This window comes from Haplochromis burtoni, unplaced genomic scaffold (assembly GCF_018398535.1).
Source record: "Haplochromis burtoni strain Fernald_Lab_line unplaced genomic scaffold, NCSU_Asbu1 Contig_141, whole genome shotgun sequence".
In the NCBI taxonomy this organism is placed as follows: domain Eukaryota; kingdom Metazoa; phylum Chordata; class Actinopteri; order Cichliformes; family Cichlidae; genus Haplochromis; species Haplochromis burtoni.
Genome location: NW_024582502.1, coordinates 879,235 through 901,711, shown reverse-complemented (window position 1 = coordinate 901,711; position 22,477 = coordinate 879,235). Strand labels below are relative to the sequence as shown.

The following is a 22,477-nucleotide window of genomic DNA, read 5'->3' as shown; positions in this document are numbered from 1 at the left end:
CACACACACACACACACACACACACACACACACAAAACAATCCTAGTAAGCAACGAATATAAGAACATAAACATTGCTGCATATTTAAAAATGTGAATTTATGACTGCATGCTGTCATACAAGACATAAACAGAAGTTCAGATGCTGCTGAACGAGCACACGAGTGCATGTATCCATGCACACAATACAGCAGTACAACAGCAGAGGTATCAATGTTCAGCAAGCTGATTATCACACGTTGTATTACTGTGTTCCAGGGTAAGCCTCACTGCCCCTGAGCAATACAGAGGAGATGTGAGCAGAGACCAGCATGAGATAGTAATACGCTGCTCGAGTGCATAATGAGCAGCTGTACCTTCAAATGCTTCTACCGTACAAACTTTGCGAGTAGCCCGTCCTGCAGCTTCCTCCTCACATTTTCTCTCTAGCATTCTGTCAACTTGTAGCTGCTGCAGAAATGTACACAGCACTTTTCGATGCTGTTAAATAAAACAGCAGTAGGTTGAACTCAATATTAGGCGGTGCCAAAAAGTGAAGTATAAAGGTTCAATTTTTCTAAGTGAATGTATATCTGAGTTTTCCATTGTGGATAAAAATATAAGGGAATGAGAGAGATAAAAAGAGTGAAGATTCAGTAACTAGTAGATAACCCAAGCCAAATCATCAGAGACAGACTGATGATTCATCTCAGGAGCCTACAGAAGTAAAAGAAAAAAAAAAGGTATAAGGAATCCAGCCTGTAAAAAATTCCTTTATTAGCACCAAAACAAAGAAAAACTAAGAGCTTAGAAAATGAGCCAGGCAGAAATGAAACTGACTTACTGGAGGTAAAGTAACTCCAACTAACTGGAAGTTAGATCAAATTTAAAAAGCTTTATATGCCTCTCTTATTTCTTTCCAATTGTAAATGTATTCTGTGATATTTAATCATCAATTAACTTTGTTAGTAACCTTTAAACTGCCTTTTGATGCTCCAGCATCTTTTTATATTTATCTTCAAAAACCTGCACAGCTCAGTGTAACGTAATTCAGTCAAATCACTGCTTTTCTATGTGTGAGGCTGAACGGCAGTGAAACACGAGGAATTTTAAAAGTTACTTTAAAAATGATTTGACACTAAAGATGAAGGACAAATCTGGCTGTAATGCCTGATCACATAAACTACATCCTCTGGTGGAAAAAAGAGAGCTTAAAAACATGATAAATAAAATAATCATTAAAAAAGCCTATAAAATCTATCCTCACTACTATATAATCTTATTTACAGTCAGACAGTGTCTACAGAGTGGGTGGTTTGGTTTCATACCCTCCTAAAATTCTGCAGACGTTATTGCTGCATCAACTGGGCGATGCTCTCTTGTTGACTTAAAATCAGACCAGCTACTTCATTAAGTCTTCTTCAGTTCCAAAGAACATATAAGAATGTTAATATGCATGCTTTCAATAAAAATATCAGATTTAAAAGATCCCCAAATACACTAAAAGGTCAGTTTATTAAGTACACCAGTTCAATTGCTTGTTTACACAGATATCTGCTCAGCCAATTGCATGGTAGCAACTCACTGCATGCTTTAGGCATGTCAAGATAACCTGGTGAAGTTCAGACCAAGTGTCAGAAAAGGGAAGAAAGGTGATTTAAGTAACTTTGAATGTGGCATGATTGTTGGTGCCAGACAAGCTGGTCTAAGTATTTCAGAAACTGCTGATCTGCTGGGATGTTCAACCACCTCTCGGGTTTACAGAGAATGGACTGAAAAATAGAAAATATCCATCAATATGCCTCGTTGATGTCAGAGGTCAGAGGACAATGGCCAGACTGCTTCAAGCTCATAGGAAGTCAACAGCAACTCATAAATTGGGCAATAGAAAAATGCTGTTTGGTCTGATGAGTCTCCTACTTCTGTTACAGCATTTGGATGGCAGGGTCAGAACAACAATAAAGCATGGCTCCATCCTCTCTTGTGGTCAAAGGAGCTTGGAAAGAAAAGCGTCTGGACTTCTTTAAGTTGCTTGAAGACGTTTCACCTCTCATCCGAGAAGCTTCTTCAGTTCTAAGGTCCTTTTGTCCCTCTGTGGGGGGGAAACTCCCACTAGGTTTAAATCTGGGACTCCCCACCATTTGACCTTAGAACTGAAGAATCTTCTCGGATGAGAAGTGAAACGTCTTCAAGCAACTTAAAAAAGTCCAGACGCTTTTCTTTGTAAGCTCCTTTGACTACGATGACCTGGGTGACTGAGAACCTTCACAGACATCCTCTCTTGTGCCAAAGATTCAAGCTCTTGCTGGGGATAATAGTGTGGGCAATATATTCTAGGCAAAATCAAGCCCCTTGACTGAGTAATTAACTGACTAATAGACTGAGTATCTTTTAATCACCTCAGCCTACCTGAGTATTATCGTTGACCATGTTCATGAATTTATGACCAGAGTGTATCCGTCTTCCGGTACTAGTAAATTGCACCTAATAAAGTGACCTGTTAATGTATATCCCTTTTTAACAAGTTACTATACCTCTCAACTGTCCCCAAACTGCATCTCAAAACACTGCACAGATCATTTTGTCTACAAAGTGTTCACTGCACTTTCAGGTGAAGGTCTGAGAGTGTCAGAGAGAAGTAGCGTCAGTGGGGTTTCTGCTGTTAATTTAGTTAATGGCAAGGCAGACGTGAAGAAGGCACTCTGGTGTTTCGAACCTTTGTATGAGCAATTATGTTACATGGAAATATGGCTTAAAACCCCCCTAAAGCAAACAAAAACAAACACACGCCTCAGTGACAATGCTTGAAATTTAGCACTAAGCGCCACTGCCTGACAAAAAAATTGCTATTAAGGCAACGTATAGTTAAGGGGCTGTGTTTGTGTCACTCTTTTATACATTGTTTTTTGACATAACACATCAGAGCATCTTTATTAGCGGTGCAATTTTGTCACAGTTCTGGCCTCTGCGCAGAAAAATCTAAGTTAACGATAAAATCAGCCACATAAACCAGGCAAACTCTAAGGGTCCTTCTATTGTTGCAGGGACACCGTCATCAAGTATTCCCCTGCACTTCCTTTGATGACAGGAGTGCATTAAAGTGTTAGGTTGGATTATTTGAAGGCTATACAGACAGTCCTTTTATACTGGGAACTGAAGCCTGAAGTCTCATTAAAGCCACCAGACTCTGTTGACAAAAACAGTAATTTTCCCCTCGCAGAAAACGGGACATGCTCAATCTGTTCGTTTGTTTGTGGTATTGTGTGACTTTGGTGTTTTTGATTAAACGTGTTAAACTACCTAAGTCACTCAGCGGTACTCCTGCAAGTTCAAATTGCTGTTTTGGAAACTGGCTTCAGCTTCCTGTCCTCAAAGGCTGTCTAACAGCAAAAGAATGGAAATATTTTAAATATCACATATGCTTAAATCAAGGTGGCTTTCAGTGATGTCCCAGTCCTAAAGTATGCACTGCTCAGCTTCCATGCATTACCCCAGGCTGCTTCTCCAAACCAGGTTGTGCCGATCCCATCTACTGCAGGTAATAAATCAACTATTGAAAAGTAGCTCGTATAGCCCAACTTAAAAAAAATAAATAAATAAAAATCTTAGAAAAACCTGAAGTGACTATTAAAGAAGAACTTAGCAGTGAGGGGGCGGGATTACACATTTTTTTTAAGGTGAATGACTATTAGTTATTGTAATCTCTCCTACTCTCCTACTACTTCATAAAAATGAATAAATCCTTATAAACAATCTAAATGCATTTTCAAAATAAAAGCACTTTTACTTTAGATTATTTTGCATCTGTAAAGGAACCAAAGTGCAAAAACAATAGGTGAAGGCTATAGGTGGAGTCCTCATAACATGTAAAAATAAATCTCAAATCTTTCTATATACAGCGTTACATTTATGACACATTAACACTTTGCACCATCCCCGACACTTTTTTATTATATCTTTGCAGATTGAAAAAGCTCTCACCTTTTTTGCAGCATTGATACACTGCATGTATTCTTTGGCCAGGTCAGAACACTTTAAGGTCTGGTCTTTGTTGTCCCTGTAACAGGATAAAATCTGAGCCTGCAGGCCAGCACACACAGCCTCTGTGTTGCGAGGCCTGCAAAAGACAAGAAACAAGAGAGACGGAGTGAAAAAACTGTCATTTTTGTACCTCTGTTTCTTACTGCTAGTGTAAATTAGGCTTTCAAATTAAAAACAAAAAAAAAAGTAGTAAACTCATCACACTATTCATTCAGATTCTTACATCTTCTGTAAATCAACGTTTCATTCATCAGTTTAGCTTTGATTAGTTGATGACATAGTATCAGTGTAACATGAATTCAGGTAGGTCAGCTGCTCAGAAAAAGAGAAAAATGCTGGATCACAATTGAAACAAAAAACAACTTAAAAAAAAAAAATCAATACTCTAGCTGTCAGTCTCACATTCATGACTGACTTAGAGGGAAGAAAAGCTGCAAGAAAAAGCATCTAAAATGCATTTACAATCTATGAAAGTTTACAAGTATCCAAGAGAGCTGTCTATTGCTGTTTTGGTGGCAGCACGACTATTTTCAGCAGAAAAGCTCCAAAAACCTGTTATTCACCAACTCTCCAGCAGCACACTCACAGACAGACGCTAGCCTGTAAACAAAGGAAGGCAAAAAGCAGAAGCTTGCACAGACAGAGAAGACAGAGTCAACTAGAGTGACTAAACAAAACAACTTCATCAGCTCACTTTGTTCATGGAATTCATTCATTGAAACATTTCAGAAATGTGGTTTTGTGATTACAGTTTTAAATACTGACACAAAGAGCCTTTTTGGAGAACATTACATTCAAAATATGGTGTGCACATCATAGTCTGGCATCAAAACATATGCTGTGTGAAATTTTGTCATAATTGCTTAATGAGAATTTCCTAGTTATGGCCAAAACTGTGTTTCGGGAGGTCGCAGTGATTTTGTGCTTAGATCACAAAATTATAATCAGGAGTCAAAGGAAACATTTGTACCAGACAAATAAAAAAGGGCCTCCAAGTACTCTTGGGGACCTTATTTAAAAAGCTTTTATTAGCAAAGTGCATTTCTAAATGCTGAAATTATTCTTTTAAACAACAGCAAGCTGTCCGAAGAACTTTGTCTGAACTTTTCCATTAGACAAATCCCTGTAAAGATAAAGGTCATCTACAAAGCATCCTGGCATCCTTAAAGAGATCATTGATGATGAATAACTGTTAATAAAGGGGAAGAGGATCTTTAAGACTGCTACCAGTTTCTGAAGCAGCAGAGAACACGCAGGAAAACTAAGTGACAGTAAACTAATGAAACACTGCAGGTTAGATCACTCAGGCTTTGTGATCAGTCTCATTAGAGATGTGCTCACTTCCTGATGTAGCAGCAGAAACAAGAAGCCCTCCGAGTATTTACTTTAAAGGCAACGGTGTTGTACTTTGTATATAAACTTCATGTAAGAGTAGGTCATGGATAATAGGCACTGAATTGTAAATAACTGGACATGAAGCTAATAAGTTAATACTTTCTTTAAAGATATAATATATTTGGGGGACAACTTTAAAGAAAGGTATCCTTAAATGTAAAAGCGAGGTCAGAGGTCAAGTGTGACATGTTATTTTAAATATTTATATTATACTTTCTGTATGTTGACAATAAAGTTTCCAAGTTATGCGTCTTTTCGTCAAATTTAGGCCGATAAATCATTAAGATGACATTGAAGCCGTTAGTGAAGGTGAGCCAAATTTTAATGAATTGTTAACATGAGCCCACTCTACACCCTCGCAAAGCTATTGTGTTTACAGACAGAATGACAACACGCACATATGCAAACACTACCAAAAACATAACCTTCTTGGTAGCGGTAACAAAAATGATCACATCACTGACATATTTGGTGAAAAGTGGGGAAATGCACCAGTGCAGCAGCGAGGACTCTGGTCTATCACAAACTTCCATCTGCAGAAGGATCCCACAAGCAATTAGAAGCTTTCATATTCTCTTCTTATTTCCTCTGAATGTGGAGAAGAGAACAGGACTGAGCAGTCTTAACAACATTAGCTCCACTGAAAGCTGGCTGGACACACCAAAAAAAAAATTTTTTTTTCCGTGAAGGGTGATTAAATCAAGTTCAAGTTCAAATTTGCCACATGCAGTGGCAGGTTGCCCTGCAGTGGAATGAACCCGCCCCCCGACCTTACACACACAACAATCAGGGAAGCTTTATCATTTTTTAGGGACTCATCTCGTAAAGCTGATCAACTATGGTTACACCATTAACAATTAAGACTGCATGAAGTTAGCAGTGTGTCCAACTTTAATCTCAGTTGTGTTATAGGAGGTTTAAAAAAATAAACTCACTCTTTAAATTGGGACGTTTACATGTTACCCACTTCATAAACTGATGTGAATCAAACAGCTTTGCAGCAGCTGTTTTGTTGTACTGGACCTTTTGCATGGCAGACACTGAAAGGATGGAGGATGAGAAATAACTGTACTATGCAAATCACAAATATGCCATTTCCTCACTTAGAGGGGGGGAAAGCAGTTGATGGTGCTTTCAGTGCTCCGGCACAACTACACTTTCCACGGCTTTCTCGTTGCTTTAGAAGTTCTTAAGTCTTCTTAAAAGTACTTCTCCCGACTCTCCACAGTTTTTCACCTTAGGCCTAAAATACTTTATAAACATCTTTACCAATTTCAATTGTGTCACCTGTCTATACCTGTAACAATACCAAACAACAAACTGTGTTATTTAATTTTAAACACTTGTGTTACAGCTGTGTTCAAGTTCAAGTTCTGGGTTAAAGCTGTCTTTTTAATTTTATTTTGTCTCAGATCAGAACAAAAGAAACTCTTTTAAGAAAAAGTAGAAAAAATGGGAGTGAAGATAAAAAACAATTCACACCTAGACGTGCCAACCTGTTTGAACAACCTATGGGGTGTATGGTACGTGCTTCACTGCGAATCGTACAATTAGCGCTAAATCGTACTTAATTGAGTGGGCAGGATCATTCTGATCAAATACAGCAGAAAAGTGTGCTTTGAGAGATTGAATTAGCCGTGTTTAATTTGATATGTGGGCTGTATTATAATTTGTCTTTACCTGTCTATCTGTGTGATTGTTAACTACGACAGGCTTGCTGCCTGGGCGCCTCGCGGTAATGGATTCTGACTGATTGAAGCAGAGACAAGAGAGTTATGTACACCTACGCAGGTATAGACTGGCACGTGCGCACACGTCTGCTGTAAACATCAAAGGGCGCCATGCACGCACGCGCTTCGCTACATGCCAACACGTCGATCTCCGCACTGTGTCCCTGCTCGCTTTCTCCACGAGGAGCGTTTAACACCGGATTTAATTGAAAGCCAAATTAAAGACTCTTTTAGACTTTGACTCATGAAGAGAAGCTGACCCCATCGTTTCAATTACAGCATATCCATATCCACGCAAACACTTTATCATCAGGAAAAATATCATGGATGCGGCAACGGAGTTTATCTGAGCGCAGGTGATCGAGGTTAAAGAGGAAAACGAACAGAGATGAAGAGGAAAAAACAGAAAGTGAGATAGAATGATGGATGGAATGAAGCATCAATTGGCTCTCTTTTAGAAGCCCATTTGAAGAAGATGACAGCCTATCAGATTACTCGGTTCCCCCCAAACAACCTCCAATGGTTTATATCTCCTGATTAATCGCTCTTCTTCCACTTTTCGCCTTCCCTCCAACTCTGTCTTCTTTCTTACTTTTTTCTCTCCCTCGCCCGCCCTCCTCCTCTTTTTTTTTTCTTTTTGGTCCCACCATTAACAACACAGAGAGTACAACACCAAAGTGTGCCATCTTTATCTCCCCCTCCGTTTGAGGCCGCCAAAGATAAGGAACTCTCCTTTAATTTGAAATAAATGGCCTTCATCAGGGAAGCCAAAGCCTCCTGATAGCGCTACGTGGTTTATTAAAGGCGCTTGAAGCAGAAAATTGGTTCAGCTGCAGCAAAAGCTAAAGCTCTGTCCACATGCTACACCAAATTGAAGGTGAGGTCTTAAATCAACAATATTAACTGAGCCGCTTACGAAAATAAATAAATAAGAGGAGGAGAGTGAGCGGGGTGGGGAGTGGTGGGACTTCTTTCTTCTTCTTCTTCTTTTTTTTTTTCAGCTGGAATGAGGTAAAGTGGCGTCTCTGACAGCCCGCTGAGCCATGTATGGGGTTGTTGTTGTTCATTTTCGTGTGTGCGTGCTGCAGAAGCACTCTAAATGCGAGTGGAAATAGCAATTTTTACATTTTTTTGGAGGTGATGGTGTGGTGGGGTACTCCACGCATCTGTGAGCAGTAAATATGACAAAACATAAACAGTAAGATTAGTCGCTTAATTAATGGTGCTGCCCATTATTTTTAATCTCCGGCAGCGAAGGCGGAGGCGGGCAGAACACAGAGGCCTCAGACTTCTGGACCACGCAGCTTACCAAGACAAAGAGAGGGAGAGAAATGAAAGGGTGAGAAATTGGAAAACGGAAGAGACACGAAAACACACCAGTGACTACAAAAGCCTCCGGGAAAGCTACGAGACTGATAAGGAAGATGCTTTTATCGCCTCGAAACCGCGCTTCTCTCAGAGTTAAGAGTGATGTTTTTGTGTTTTTCCTTAATGGCTTTGGCTATACATATGAGGCACTGTTTGTCCTATACACCATTTTATTTCTATCCTGTCAACTACAAAGGGCTGGTATCTCTAATGTGTTTCAGGCAAGTAATTAGAAAATCGTGTTAACATCTCATACAAATAAGCACCCGAGGAGAGAGAAAAAAACAAAAGCGGAGAGAATCAAATGCTGTGACGTAGTGTAGGAAGTCTGGAATACCTCGTGTGTGAGCAGACACATTGCTTTGTTATTCCAATAATAGCCTCCAACTACAATCATGCTCTTAACATGAGCTATATTTCAGAATTAAATTACAATGAATGCATTTTTTAAATTAATTGGAATTAAGGCTGCTTTATTTGACAGCATCACAGGCACTGACCTGGAGGTTTTGTCAGCTATTTTTGTATATAGTGCTAAAAAAAAATCATAATAATTTATGTAAACAAAAGAAAATCCAAACAATGCTATAATGTTGCTATAATTTGATTTTTTTCTTATTAGAAAAAATCAAACTTTACTTCTCATTGTGGCAGTGGTATGCGATGTGATGTCACAAAAAAACATTAAAAATAATGTCTTTGTCACATGAATAACAATGTTTTGCTCTCTTTTCTTTCCATAAATTTAAAAACAAGGCAGGGTTTGTTTTAGGGCACTGCAACCATGTGATAGACAACTTGTGCAGTCCTGCTTTTTCCTGTCAGGCTCCGTAAACCAATCAAAATACCAAGATGGTGATGGTGATGTTGTGAAAAAGACAAAAACGTATGGAGCCAAACGCAGCACTCTCAAGATGTAAATAAACTTGAAAAAACCTTTAATGTTTCTTGGTCCAGGAAACTCACAAAGCCCAATTTTTAAAAGCTAACAGGGCACCAAGCCAAGGAATCCAAACTTCCAGAACATACCTGAGGAAAAAAAAAGGCAAAGCAGAGGCAGAGGAACGCATGCAAGCAACAACGCAACACAGGACAAAGGAAGACTGGCAAAATATACAAGAGCTAATGAGGGAAGAGGAGACAGGTGGGGAACAAAGCTTAAGATAATTAATATAATGAGACGGTGGGAGGGAGGGTGAAAATCACACATGCACAGGGAACAACAGTTACCAACATAAAAGATCTAAACAAGCTTGACGCAGGAGAAGACAAAAGAGAAGAGAGGGATGAGACTGATGGAAGGAACAGAATGGAAACACAAAAGGGGAAATAACTATAAACCTGAAGTCATCACTGACTTAATGTAAGACTATTAGCAAGACTAAAAAATAAACCATAGAGAATACATACAAACTTAAGATAACCAAGATGTGTAAACCCAAGTAAAAAACAAAACAAAACAGAAACTCTATTAATAGTAAAAATAAATATTGACCAAAATTCTAAAAGAAAGAAAAACTGAAACATAAATCAAAAAGCATAATGAACTCAAAACCTCAAACTCCTGGGTCCAACAGCAAACGGTGAAAAAGCAAAACAAGTTCATAAATTAACGGCCGATCTAATATGTGCTCCTGTAAACAAAGGAGGCAATGTGTTGACCAAGAGCTCTACAGCAGTCTAATCTTAAAAACTAAAGTCTAATTAGCTTTGAACCAGAATCAAAACTCTGTCTCCCAATAAGGGAAACGTGCTAACATCAGAGAAGTTCTCCTATGACAGCAACAACAGAAGGTAAACAAGTTATCAGGTAATGACATTTTGGCACACTGGAGGTTCTGAATCACTCCGACTACTCTTATGTTAGTGGTTTGATTAATACTGACGTGGTGGTGGAAAAAAAGACGATAATAAGAAAAAGAGATAGGGCAGGACAGGTGAAGAGGAAAACAGCTACAGAGAAAGGGTTGCCTCTTATCTCTAGCTTGTAGCTTGTAGGCACCTGCTCCCTGACAGCTTTTCAATTGACTCAGGGCACATATGCTCTTCCCCCCTATCTTGTTTCTCTACACTCCTTCACTCATCCTCTCCCATCTCTCCTATTCCATCACAACCGTAACCCAGAAGAGCGGGTCCACTATATAGTAGTGCTCAGACTTCACTTTGTCTCTCGCAAACACGGAAGTTAAAGGACTCCCTCTCACTTTTGTCAGTCCTTTAACAATGCTGCACACATCATTTCACTTAGCTTTCCACAGTGGCTCTGATGACTGTAATGCAAAAGATTTCCATAAAAATGTATACTGTAAAGAATCCGTCTGTGTCCATCTGGAAAATGTGCATAATAGAAATAAAGATGAATGCTCCCACTCGGGCCCAGCTATCTTCTAGTTTTAAAATAAAAACCATATATTGTGTAATAATTCATTTATGCCTGTTCTTGTTTTTGTAAACTGTCATCCTATTTTTTAATCACCAATTTTAAGTTGTACTTAAACTAATAAACGTCTCATTTTAATACTATTTTGTTGTTTTGTTAAACATTATACTCCAAAAGAAACTGGGCAAAAAATAAATAAACAATCTAATGAACAACATCATTTCTCATTCTTCACTGGAAACGGCAACTTCTCAAATCCATTCATACACGAATGTGAATCCAGTCTGCTATACCAGAGTGAGCTGCACAAATATCCAAAGAAACAAAGATTATAGCTGGGTGTACAGTCATTGCCTGCTTGTTGTGGGACATAGTAGTGAATTTAGTTTTTCGATCACAGGCGGTAGAAAACTGTGGATCTGTGTGAAGGACAAATCTGTTAAAATTCAGACTGCAGCAAAAAAGATTCTGCTATCAGGAAATACTGAAAGTAACAGGTGATATGATTTTCCATTGCAGCTCCATTTCAGCTGCACCCTAACTAATGTCGAAACTAACCAATAATTTGCTGATCACAAATACAGTCTGCAGCAGGCAGCTGCCTAAAGGTTGTTTAAGGTATCTAAGATAGAGAAAACAAGAATATACAAAAAGCTTATATGTAGGGTGCGGATCCATCTGTAGCTGATGCGGAGCTGATTTGTACACCCAATCTTACACCTAATCTTCATAACTTTATTTGACAGCATTTCTATTCAAATTCAGGTTGCTATAAATCTGTTTGCAATCCAGACTTTTATTTGATTGGCTTTTCTCTTACAGCACAGCAACAACTTCAAACTAGGCTGCTTATCTATCTGGACTCAACTCGTCGGCTTTATGACTGAGTGATCTCTGTTGACTGGTACGTTCTGACACATGTTGGAAGAATCTGACAAAGGGTGGCTATTAAGACTAGTTGGACTGCCACTGTAACAGACAGCTGGCCTTGTTAAAACACCTTGGATTATTGACCCGAGTGATCTGATGTGAGTATACAGTATATCTTGCTTGTCTCCATTTCACTCCCATTCGAATACTCTGAAGACGAGGCCGTTGTCATCACAATGCCTCTTTCACTCCAATTCTACTGCCAACGTGTGAAAAACCTGTCAATTTAGAAGAAGAGTTTTATATTTGCTAAGTGAATATCAGAAACTACATCAATCTCTTTGTTTCAGAACAACAATGTTGTTTATGAAACGTCTACAGCCACAGGACATCGATATGAGACATCATTTATTTAAACATTTATATATTTTTTTGTGGCAGCTGGAAAACAGAGAGGCCACATGTGGTGCACTACTCATAAAACTGAGCTGCTCTGAACTACTGCAGAAATCTGTTTTAGATTGAGAGCCATTGACTGACTCTTCTAACAAGACCCTACCTTAGTTTATCTCTCACTGTCTGTAATCCCACTCTAGGAGAGTAAATAACCTGCCAGCACTTCAGTTTTAGGCTTGTGAAACTGATGGCTCTTCAAAGCAAACTGCAAAATTGTGAAACACTGTTAACCAACATGTAGGAACCTGAAAAGGGGGAAAGTGGGAGGCTGGGGGCCTCGGGGACGGGGTTGGCAATAATTAACAGCTTATTTTTATAACATTTGCTTATTTTGTGACAATTTGACTGATAAACTACCACACAAGCCTACGTCCTACTACAGATATCAACATCACAGCCCATTTCACCAACTACTGAAACTGTATTTGGACAAAACTTATAACAGTAAAAGCATAATAGAGGTCTTTCATCAAATGTACGAACCATATATATAGTAATTTGTATCAACACGACATATGTGTGGTTGCCTGGTTAGTGGAAGGACAGACAACAGTAAGACAGTACATGATAGTTCTCTTTGTGTGTTAGGCGCGGGCAGATACACTTAAACATCGGGGCTAAACAAAGAGTCCTTCACAGGAATCTGCCCAAGGTACCGCAATGTGTTATTAATAAAGGCTGCAGACCTTCTGCCTCTTTCTTTGCCCCTCCCTGGTGTACCATGTACACTGAACTGTCTGACAGATGTCAATGATAACAATGCAATCTGGGGTAATTCCTGTAGCCACGTCTCTGTGAAACACCAGTGCGCTCACAGAAGTAGGCTTTTTTCTCCATCAGTCTGTTGTCTGGATCCATCTCTTTATACACACCATGTATCTCCGTGTCAACCCCTGATTTCTGCGGGAATTCCAATTTGTCTGGACTGTCATGAAACAATAGTGGAATGAAAAGTGGAAATAACCTGGTTAAAATATGTATGTACAGACTTGCAAGTGTTGTATGTTTTTCTGATTTACAGTACTTAACAATTGCTGGCTACTTGAACTGTAGGTACCTGTGATAAGTAGTAGTAGATGAAATGGTATGCTATAATCAAAATGTGAACTATGCTTGAAAAATCTTTCTCATTACATAAAAAATGTCTGAATCTGGTTAAGAAATCTGGAATACAGTGAACTTCTAGAAAATAAAGGGGAAAAGTAATTTGTAATTGGCAGGCCTGAAGAGTTGGACAAAGAAGGCAAAGCAATGAAAGGCAAGGAATGATAGGAAAGTTACTGAGGCTGCTCTATTATGCTCCATTGAGTTTGACATTTTAGAGTGCTACAGGTTGCAGAATTTCTTACTCTCTTCATCTTCTTTTTCCTTTCTCACACACACACACACACAGAGACGCGCGCACAGCATGGTGACACATTGGCCCTGTGCTCTTTGGCTTCCTCAAGCCCCAGAGTGCTGCCAGCCAAAGCCAAGGATTAAACTGTGGATTAAACACATCCCACACATACCAGCAGGCATAAACACGTGCTTATACAAAGCACAGAATAACACGGACAGTGGAGCTTGGGCGGTTTACGAGTCACCCACATCTTATTTTACAGTAGCTTTGTTCTACTGCTCAGCACTCAGAAACTTCCCTCGGATAGTTTTGAAAACTAAGGTCTGCCTGAAGTTTAATATAAACTATAAAAGACGTTTCTCTCAATTCCACTGTTGGAGGATTTCTGCACAGTCTTCTTATGTCAGTTAAATCAGACTATCGATGGGTATAAAGCAGTACACTAGTACAAATTTTCAATTTTGTGTTAGGGTAAGATTTTCATAAACATTACACAACTGTTGCCTGTTAGTTTCTTTGGGTGCTTTTAAACAATACTGTTTAGTCAAGATAAAGTGAATAAATACATTTTCCTCATTGTTACAGATAATTTATGTGGTCTGAATACAGTATTTGTCCCTTTTTGGGTACAACCACACACACACACACACACACACACACACACACACACACACACACACACCCAAACACACAACAACACACACACACACACACACACACACACACACACACACACACACACACACACACACACACACACACACACACACACACACAAGGTAGATAAAGCACCTGTTCTGACAGAAAAAAAAATAACCCACCGTCAGCGTGACATGAGCTCCTGCAGTTGATAGCTAGTTCAAGTTGATAGCTTCCAAAATACAAATCAAGCTTGTGCAAAGCCTTTCTGTTGTGTTTACTCACCTCCACTCAACACATATGTAAAGCAAAGGTTAAAAGATTTTGGAACTAATAGCAGATAACCCCCCATAATCTAAAATAACACGGTGAACAATAAGTTCAACAAGATTTAGACAAAATACTTCCAAGCAAGCTTGTTAAATAATGCAAGGAGCAGGAATAAAAGATTACACAGGCAGGATGCAGCCAATTCTTTTATTTCAACCATCTAAGGGAAAGGATGTTTGGATTTGTTTTTTGTTTTGTTTTTTAAAGAGAGATTTGTGAACTATTCTGACAGGCATGTATAACAAACAATTGTCCTTTTTTTAAAATTTTTAAATTATTATATAGGTAATAATGCTGGTTTCAGATGGCTGAACAGGCCAGGCAGTTTCCTAATACAGTTCCCAAGTGGACTAATAGCCTGGGTCTGAACTGAGCACTGCAGAATATGTTTGTACACCCAAGTTGTTCAGTTTTTGAGTTTTGTTAAAGCATCTTCTGTCAGTGAGTTGACCAGTGGCTGTCCTGCTTCACGGTGCTCAACGTCCTCATTCAGTTCCCATGTTCTGTGGCCATCAGACCGACTGGGCCCAGTTTCTTTCTGGTCCTGTGTTTGTCACAGTTGCTCCCTGCATTTCTTTGTTTTTTCCTGCTTTGTTAATAAAAATTGCTGTTCAGTGAATCTGAACTTTGAACTACCAGTTAGCTGTACTGAGAGCATTCGGCCTTTAACAGCAAACTCACTTCTGGCTTCTAATGCAAATGGCACCTGAGACGACCCCCCCCTTAAAAAAGTGAAAAAAGAAAAACTGATTTCAGCAGCAACAATTAACTACCTTTTCCCAGCTGCGGTTCATTAAAAGTCCACTATGAGAAGTGAAGATGAGGAAATAAGGTATTGTTAGATGCAGCTTAATCAAAGCAGCCAATTAAAACATTTATCACATTTTCAGTTTGCTCTAGGGTAAGAATGCAACTGGTTAAACAATAAGAAAAAAATATTACAATCTATTGCCATTAATTACTCAACTGTGTGCATGGATAAGTGTGAGTCACAGTGTGTATGAGTGTGGGGATGGGTGGGTGTGTGAGGCTCCAGGAATCATATCTCCTCATTTCTGGACTCCAGATAAACGTGTGTCTGTGTGTATTTGCGTGGTTATCTTTGTGAGTTATGACATTTTAACAGGTCTTCATTTTCCGACACCAGAGAGCAGAGAATGAGCCTCGGCCTTAGCGCGAGGGTTTAAATCAGGTCGCGGTTAGGGTTACGGTATAAGATGTACGGGTGTGCGAGTGCTTGTGCGTCTCACCTGACATTTTCTTCCGTCTTGGAGGCAGCTTGGTGGAACTGTTCTTTGCTTTGTTGATACCTTTCCAAATTCTAAAGACACGCACACCAAAAACAACACAGGAAAAAAAACAGCATTAGTAAAACGTGTGATTTTGCAGCGTTAATGTGTGTATTTGTGTGCCTTTGTGACTGTAGTATTGTAAGTAGGGCTTATAAAGTGCTGATATATACATCCCTGGGACCGTTCAAGATACCTTTCTGTAACTGTGCCCTCTGATAACTAAGATCTGGCAAATGCAGAAAGAGATGTATAATGTATTATTTAGAAAGTATATGTTTGACTTTAAAAGAAACACTATTAAGCAATATGAAGGACTCGAAAGCTTAGCATGAAGATAAAAGCAAGTGTTTGTGCTAAGCTAAGCTAACAGGCTCAACTATATTATAAGCAGCATATCTGATTTTTTTGCTGCACTGTGAGCATAGACACAACAAACAACTATGTATCACAATTTTCCCAAATTTAAGCTTTGCTATTTCATTAAAATAGCCGCTCTGTTCCTAAGTCATATTAAATTGGTTCTCACTTCAGACTGTGCCCATATCTGACTGAATAATAACATTTCTGATCGTCATTTGTCCATCAATGATTTAGGACCCTTTTTTCCCCCCTCCAACCTCATCTTTATAACTTCCCAGATTTTCCTTCCAAGTTCAAACTTAGGAGTCTGACTTCCATTAGATAGCATTACCTTCACATAAAGGTCCTATTTTTTGTGATTCCAGCCTCTTTAAGTGGAACTAAAGCCTAGCAGTGATGAGCTGCATTACTCATACATTTTTCAAGAAATCGTGATTTCTGATTTCGCAGCTTGCCTGGTGAGTACCAAAACCCAGGCAAGCAGACAGTGGTATTATAACAAAACAAGCAGCTAATCCACAACAACTGCAGCCTCTCCTCTGCTGATCCTCCCAGCTTAGGCCTTCCAGCACCCTGTATCCCCCACAAATATTTACCCAGCAAGCTGTACCAGCTTTGGAAGGAAGCATGGAAGGGAAGAAATCGAGAAAAGGCAAGAAAGAAGGTAAGACAAGAATAAAGAAAGAGAAGCAGCAGAAGGCATGAAGGTAAGTAGCAGGAAATAAAGAGGGGAGAAATATTTTGGCCTGACATTTATTTAGTACAGAGTTGGGCTCAGCATGATCATACAGTCATGTGAAAAACTATAGGAATAACCACAGGAATTAAGAGGGTAAGAAGCAATCAGCTGCTGCTAATCAAATGTACCTCATCAGTTTGTCATCAGCGAGTATGAGCGCCTCTAAAAAAACTTCAATAAAATTCAAGTATATCTATCACTATCTTCAGCATAAATGGGTAAAAATATCTATTTGAAGTGTACAGAAACATGTTTATTTCAAAGCAATCAATGGCACTTCTTGTGACTGAAGCAAGAAACACAGCGTTGTTGGCCTGGCATAGTAGACATGGGTTTCAGTGTAGCATCTTGAATCACAGGCAGCAGGTTTATCAATATATCCGTACTGCTGCGTCAGATGGCTGCAAGGATTTAATGAACTACAGGAGAGATTTTCCCCATTCAGCATAAAGTAGCTGTGGACAGCAAACGATTTCTGAGGATCAGTTCAAAGTCTCTCATTTTTGTAACTAATCTGATGTTAGCATTGTGTTGCGCTGTAAGAAATTGTAATCATTTGTGTCCCTGTTGTCAAAAGACACCCTGCAGCAAAAATCAAGTATTCACCTGGACCATGGTATAAAGGGAGTTATTTTCCAGCACCTGCTTTTCTTTTTCCTTACACCACTGCTTAACTGTCATCATTCTCCTTCCTTCTCATTACCATCCTTCCTCCACTCCATTTTTTCTTCCAAACATGTGTTTTCCCCTCCTTCCACAGATTAAGCATAATATTGGAGTTGCTTTCCACCATTCATCATTCCTTCATTATCATCGGTGATTAACTCAAACATACTGTTTAACTGTGCTTGCCAAGATGACGTGATGACATGACACTAGCTGCAAAGCAATCCACCAATTTTGCTTAAGTTGAAAGCAAAATTCTCAAACACTGGTTGCACTATTCAGAACATAATCCCTGTCCCCAAGAAACCTAGGATCACTGGACTAAATGACTACAGACCCGTGGCTCTGACATCTGTGGTCATGAAGTCATTTGAGCGCCTGGTTCTCTCCTATCTCAAGACCCTCACGGCCCCCCTCCTGGACCCCCTGCAGTTTGCATACAGAGCCAACAGGTCTGTAGATGACGCCATCAACATGGCCCTACACTTCATCCTGCAGCATCTGGACTCCCCAGGAACCTACGCCAGGATCCTGTTTGTGGACTTCAGCTCTGCCTTCAACACCATCCTTCCAGACCATCTCCAAGGCAAGCTTTCCCAGATGAATGTGCCTGATCCCATCTGCCGGTGGATCACTGACTTCCTGACGGACAGGAAGCAGCATGTGAGGCTGGGAAAGAATGTCTCGGACTCCCGGACCATCAGCACCGGCTCCCCTCAGGGCTGTGTTCTTTCTCCTCTGCTCTTCTCCCTGTACACCAACTGCTGCACCTCCACCCACCAGTCTGTCAAGCTAATCAAGTTTGCAGATGACACCACCGTTATTGGGACTCATCTCGGACGGGGATGAGTCTGCCTACAGGAGGGAGGTTGAACGTCTGGTGTCCTGGTGCAGCCACAACAACCTGGTGCTGAATGCCCAGAAGACAGTGGAGATTATTGTGGACTTCAGGAAGCACACAGCCCCACTCCCCCCCATCATCCTGACTGACACCCCCATCACCTCTGTGGACTCATTCCGCTTCCTGGGTACCACCATCACCCAGGACCTGAAGTGGGAGCCCACCATCACCTCCGTCATCAAGAAAGCCCAGCAGAGGATGTACTTCCTGAGGCAGCTGAAGAAATTCAACCTGCCAACACGGACGATGATGCAGTTCTACACTGCAATCATCGAGTCCATCCTCACCTCCTCCATCACCGTGTGGTACGCTGGAGCCACTATCAGGGACAAACAGAGACTGCAGCGTGTTGTGCGCTCTGCTGAGAAGGTGATTGGCTGCAGACTCCCATCTCTGCAGGACCTGTACACCTCCAGGACATTGCGGCGTGCAGCTCGGATCTCAGCTGACCCTTCTCACCCTGGACACAGTCTGTTTGACCTGCTCCCCTCAGGCAGGAGGCTCCGGTCCATTCGCACCAGAACCTCTCGCCATAAGAACAGTTTCTTCCCCTCTGCTGTTGGACACATGAACAATAACCGTATGACTGTTCCCACCACTAACACATGACCCTACGCTGTGTTCACTGCATCATTCCATGTTTGGCACTGATCACCACCTGCACTCATGTATATATCTATCTACTTAGCACTTTTAATTCTTATTCTTATTTTTATTTTCATGTCTATTTAAGCTAATTTATGACAGTATGTTTGCACTGAAGCACCGCAGCAATTTCCTAATGTTGTAAACCTGCTCAACATTTGGCAATAAAACCCTTTCTGATTCTGATTCTGATTTAGTCAAGACTATGTCAAAATCCATTTTTACTGAACCATAATTGACCCCACCCTATTTTTTTTACCTTTATATTTCAACTTAATTCTAACCAGCTATAAAGCGTGTATTAGCTTCTATCAACTGGTTAGACTGAGCAACAGATTTCAGTTTGTATTTCCATTAATTTTGAACCAAAATTGAAAGGATTTAAGAAAAAAAACAACAACAACAACAAACAAAACAAAAATGAATAAACTGTGAAGTTTATAACAAACGTATAGTAAGTAGAATATGTGTCCTAACAAGCGATACCACTGACAGTTTCCACAAGGTGATTTTAGCAGCTATAACAGGAAGACAGGCCACGATCAGTTTAAAATAAAATAAAACATTTTACAGGTTAAACTGCTCACTGTATGCACACTGTAGTAGGACCAGAGAACATGAGCTTATTGTTTCTTACACTTTAACCTCCTCGTTGATTCTAACAAGACTATTACAATAAAAAGAAAAGAAACCATCATGTTGTATTCAGTAAGACTTGGAATTAGTCAATGAGGCCTTAAACTCATAAAAATGCAGGGCAACCATTGTTCAGGGGGTTGGGAAGCTCATCTTGTAACCGGAAGGTTGCGCGGTTCGATCCCATGCTCTGTCCTTGGTCGTTGTGTCCATGGGCAAGACACTTCACCTACCGCCTACTGGTGTTGGCCAGAGGGGCCGATGGCGCGATATGGCAGCCTCGCTTCTGTCAGTCTGCCCCAGGGCAGCTGTGGCTACAACTGTAGCTGCCTTCCACCAGTGTATGAATGTGAGAGTGAATGAATAGTGGTATTGTAAAGCGCTTTGAGGGTCTCGAAAAGCGCTATATAAATGCAATCCATTATTATTATTAAATAAAGTCTAAAGTTATTCCACACTGGATTTACTTTTCAGATGTGGAAATTATATCCATATGGAATCTACACCAGGAAGTACTGCATGGTACATCCATTCGTGTTGTTTAACTGGGGGTTGGCAAACAATTTACTTTAGTATATGTGCATTACTGCCACCGGCTAGTGGTAGCTCACATTAAAACAAAATCCTGGTAAAAAAAACAAAAAAACAACAAACTTCATGCAACTCTGATCAACTATTGTTAAAATCTTCAAAATGAGTTTTCATTTTCATGATATCCAAGTATTTAAGTCAAGTATTTTTTCAAGAACCAAAAAACTGGAGCAATCAACTTAAAATGTTTCACAGACTGACAGGATTTGACACAGCTAAATCTGCGTCATTCAGTTTTAAGGGATTTGGCTACAACTAACAGGCCACCTGAAGCTTTAATTGCCATTTACCCTTTTTTTTCCCAATAGGTTGCTCATTATGTTCACTTGCTCTCTGTCCTGTACACCATTCCAACCCAGCAACCTTTTGTCAGTTTTTCTTCTGTACTTCAGCCTGAATAGCTGGCCTCAAAATCGCACCAATGCTGCAGTTTATTAAAAGCATCTCTTCCTCTTTTTTTTTGCATCTTTTCCATCTAAACTGCGTTGGCAAAAATGTCGGCTGTGTATAGAATTGAGGAGAACACACACATATGCATGGCACAGGGATAAAAAGAATAAATAACAGTGGTGAGCCAACAGGCTTGTTAGCTGTGAAAGGTGGCAACAGCTGTACTTTACTGTCATCAGTCCAAACAGATTTGTGCTTCTCTGCTGATGATGATTGCAGCCATTTTCCCCAGCTGTCTACACATGTTTACAACTACCCCCGTAACTATGGGAACATATTTCTTAAATTTGGTGGATAGGGAACACTGAAGTCAAACGCAGTTATGTAGATGCTTTTTCTTTCTATACCAGGAGATATCACAAACACTGATCCAGAAGTAGGTGGCAAAATTACTCTTCACACACACACACAACACACACCCTTTGATCCACCTGTAAAACAAGCAGTCTTTTAACCCACACACACTCCCACTTCATGTTACACTGATCTGAGAGCAGCAACAGCATTCACTGAACAACACAAAATAATCTTTAATGGTTTCACACCATTAACCCTGGACTATGTGTGGGCCTACATGACATTTTCTTTATATGCACATGTATGTGTGACCTATATCTTTAAATAAATATATTTTGTCATCTATGTGGGAACAGAACAGGTTTGCATTCAGTGGATTCAGAGCGGGTCTCCTGGTCAGCACAAACACTAAAAGTAATAGTTGCTAATCTTGAGAATGCACTTAAAGCAAACCATCTCTTGCTGTTGTCTATATGTGAGTAAGGGCAATGTTTGGGAATGATTTGTACTTCTTTCAACTGCTCAGATTCTAATGGCTCAGTCACACTAGAGTAAAAACATCAAGGCAACCTCTATGCAAGCAGGAGGGGAAAATAAATAAATTCAACCACTTACACGTAGAACCGCTGAGCATGTCATTTTGATCACATAGAATTTAATGTAAAACAAACAACAAAGGCAGCAAGCCAGCTTACCTAAGAACATGTTGTTTATTTAGATATGTTTGCATCCTTTGTTTATTACAAGCTGTATAATGAATTCTAATGTACATTTTAACTTTGCTACCTATAACAAAATTGTTTTAAAACATTGCAAAACTAAAAAAAAGCCCTATAGCGTACATACTTATTCGGTGAAATCTTACTTATACTGATAAAATTAACCTGATCTTCTTCATCACTGCTGCTGTTGTTACATGACGAGGTCAAAATGATGGCAAGTTTGCTGCATATGGTCGGAATAATCTGGGTGGTCCCACGGTCTCAAAACGACTATAACCCTAGTGTTATGCAGCTGTACAGCTACAGCTGTTTTAATAGCGGGATCATATCACACAAAAAGCTACAAATGTTAAATTCAGCTAAAATGTTTTCCAAAAACATTTAAAATATATGTATTAGATATTTTATTTAATAATTGGGGATCGTGTTCTACTCCGTGTTATATCCTTGTGTAATTTACCACCTTCTCTGAATGGTTATATAACATAATACAGAATAAAAGCACAGCATGTAACATTTAGTCAACAACCAAAGTTTGCAAAACAAAAACAAAGAAAAGAAAAAACATTTATTTGAATCATTTTTCTACTTTTTCAGTCTCACTATGCCTTCTTCTGGACACTGCATACTTGAATGTTGCTGGCTGGAT

At 39.7% G+C, this 22,477-nt stretch overlaps 1 protein-coding gene across 2 annotated transcripts in view; it reads right to left on the bottom strand.

The window, feature by feature from the left end:
• Positions 1 to 22,477, bottom strand: part of chchd6a (coiled-coil-helix-coiled-coil-helix domain containing 6a) — a 74,790-nt gene that overhangs the window by 18,081 nt on the left and 34,232 nt on the right. The window contains exons 7-8 of one of the 2 annotated variants that reach the window (XM_005931500.1): positions 15,780 to 15,850; positions 3,960 to 4,095 (exon numbers count right to left, since the gene is read on the bottom strand). In XM_005931500.1, coding sequence (XP_005931562.1) covers positions 3,960 to 4,095; positions 15,780 to 15,850 — 207 coding nt within the window. The remainder of the gene's footprint in view (positions 1 to 3,959; positions 4,096 to 15,779; positions 15,851 to 22,477) is intronic. The other variant, XM_042224565.1, reaches the window with a different exon arrangement.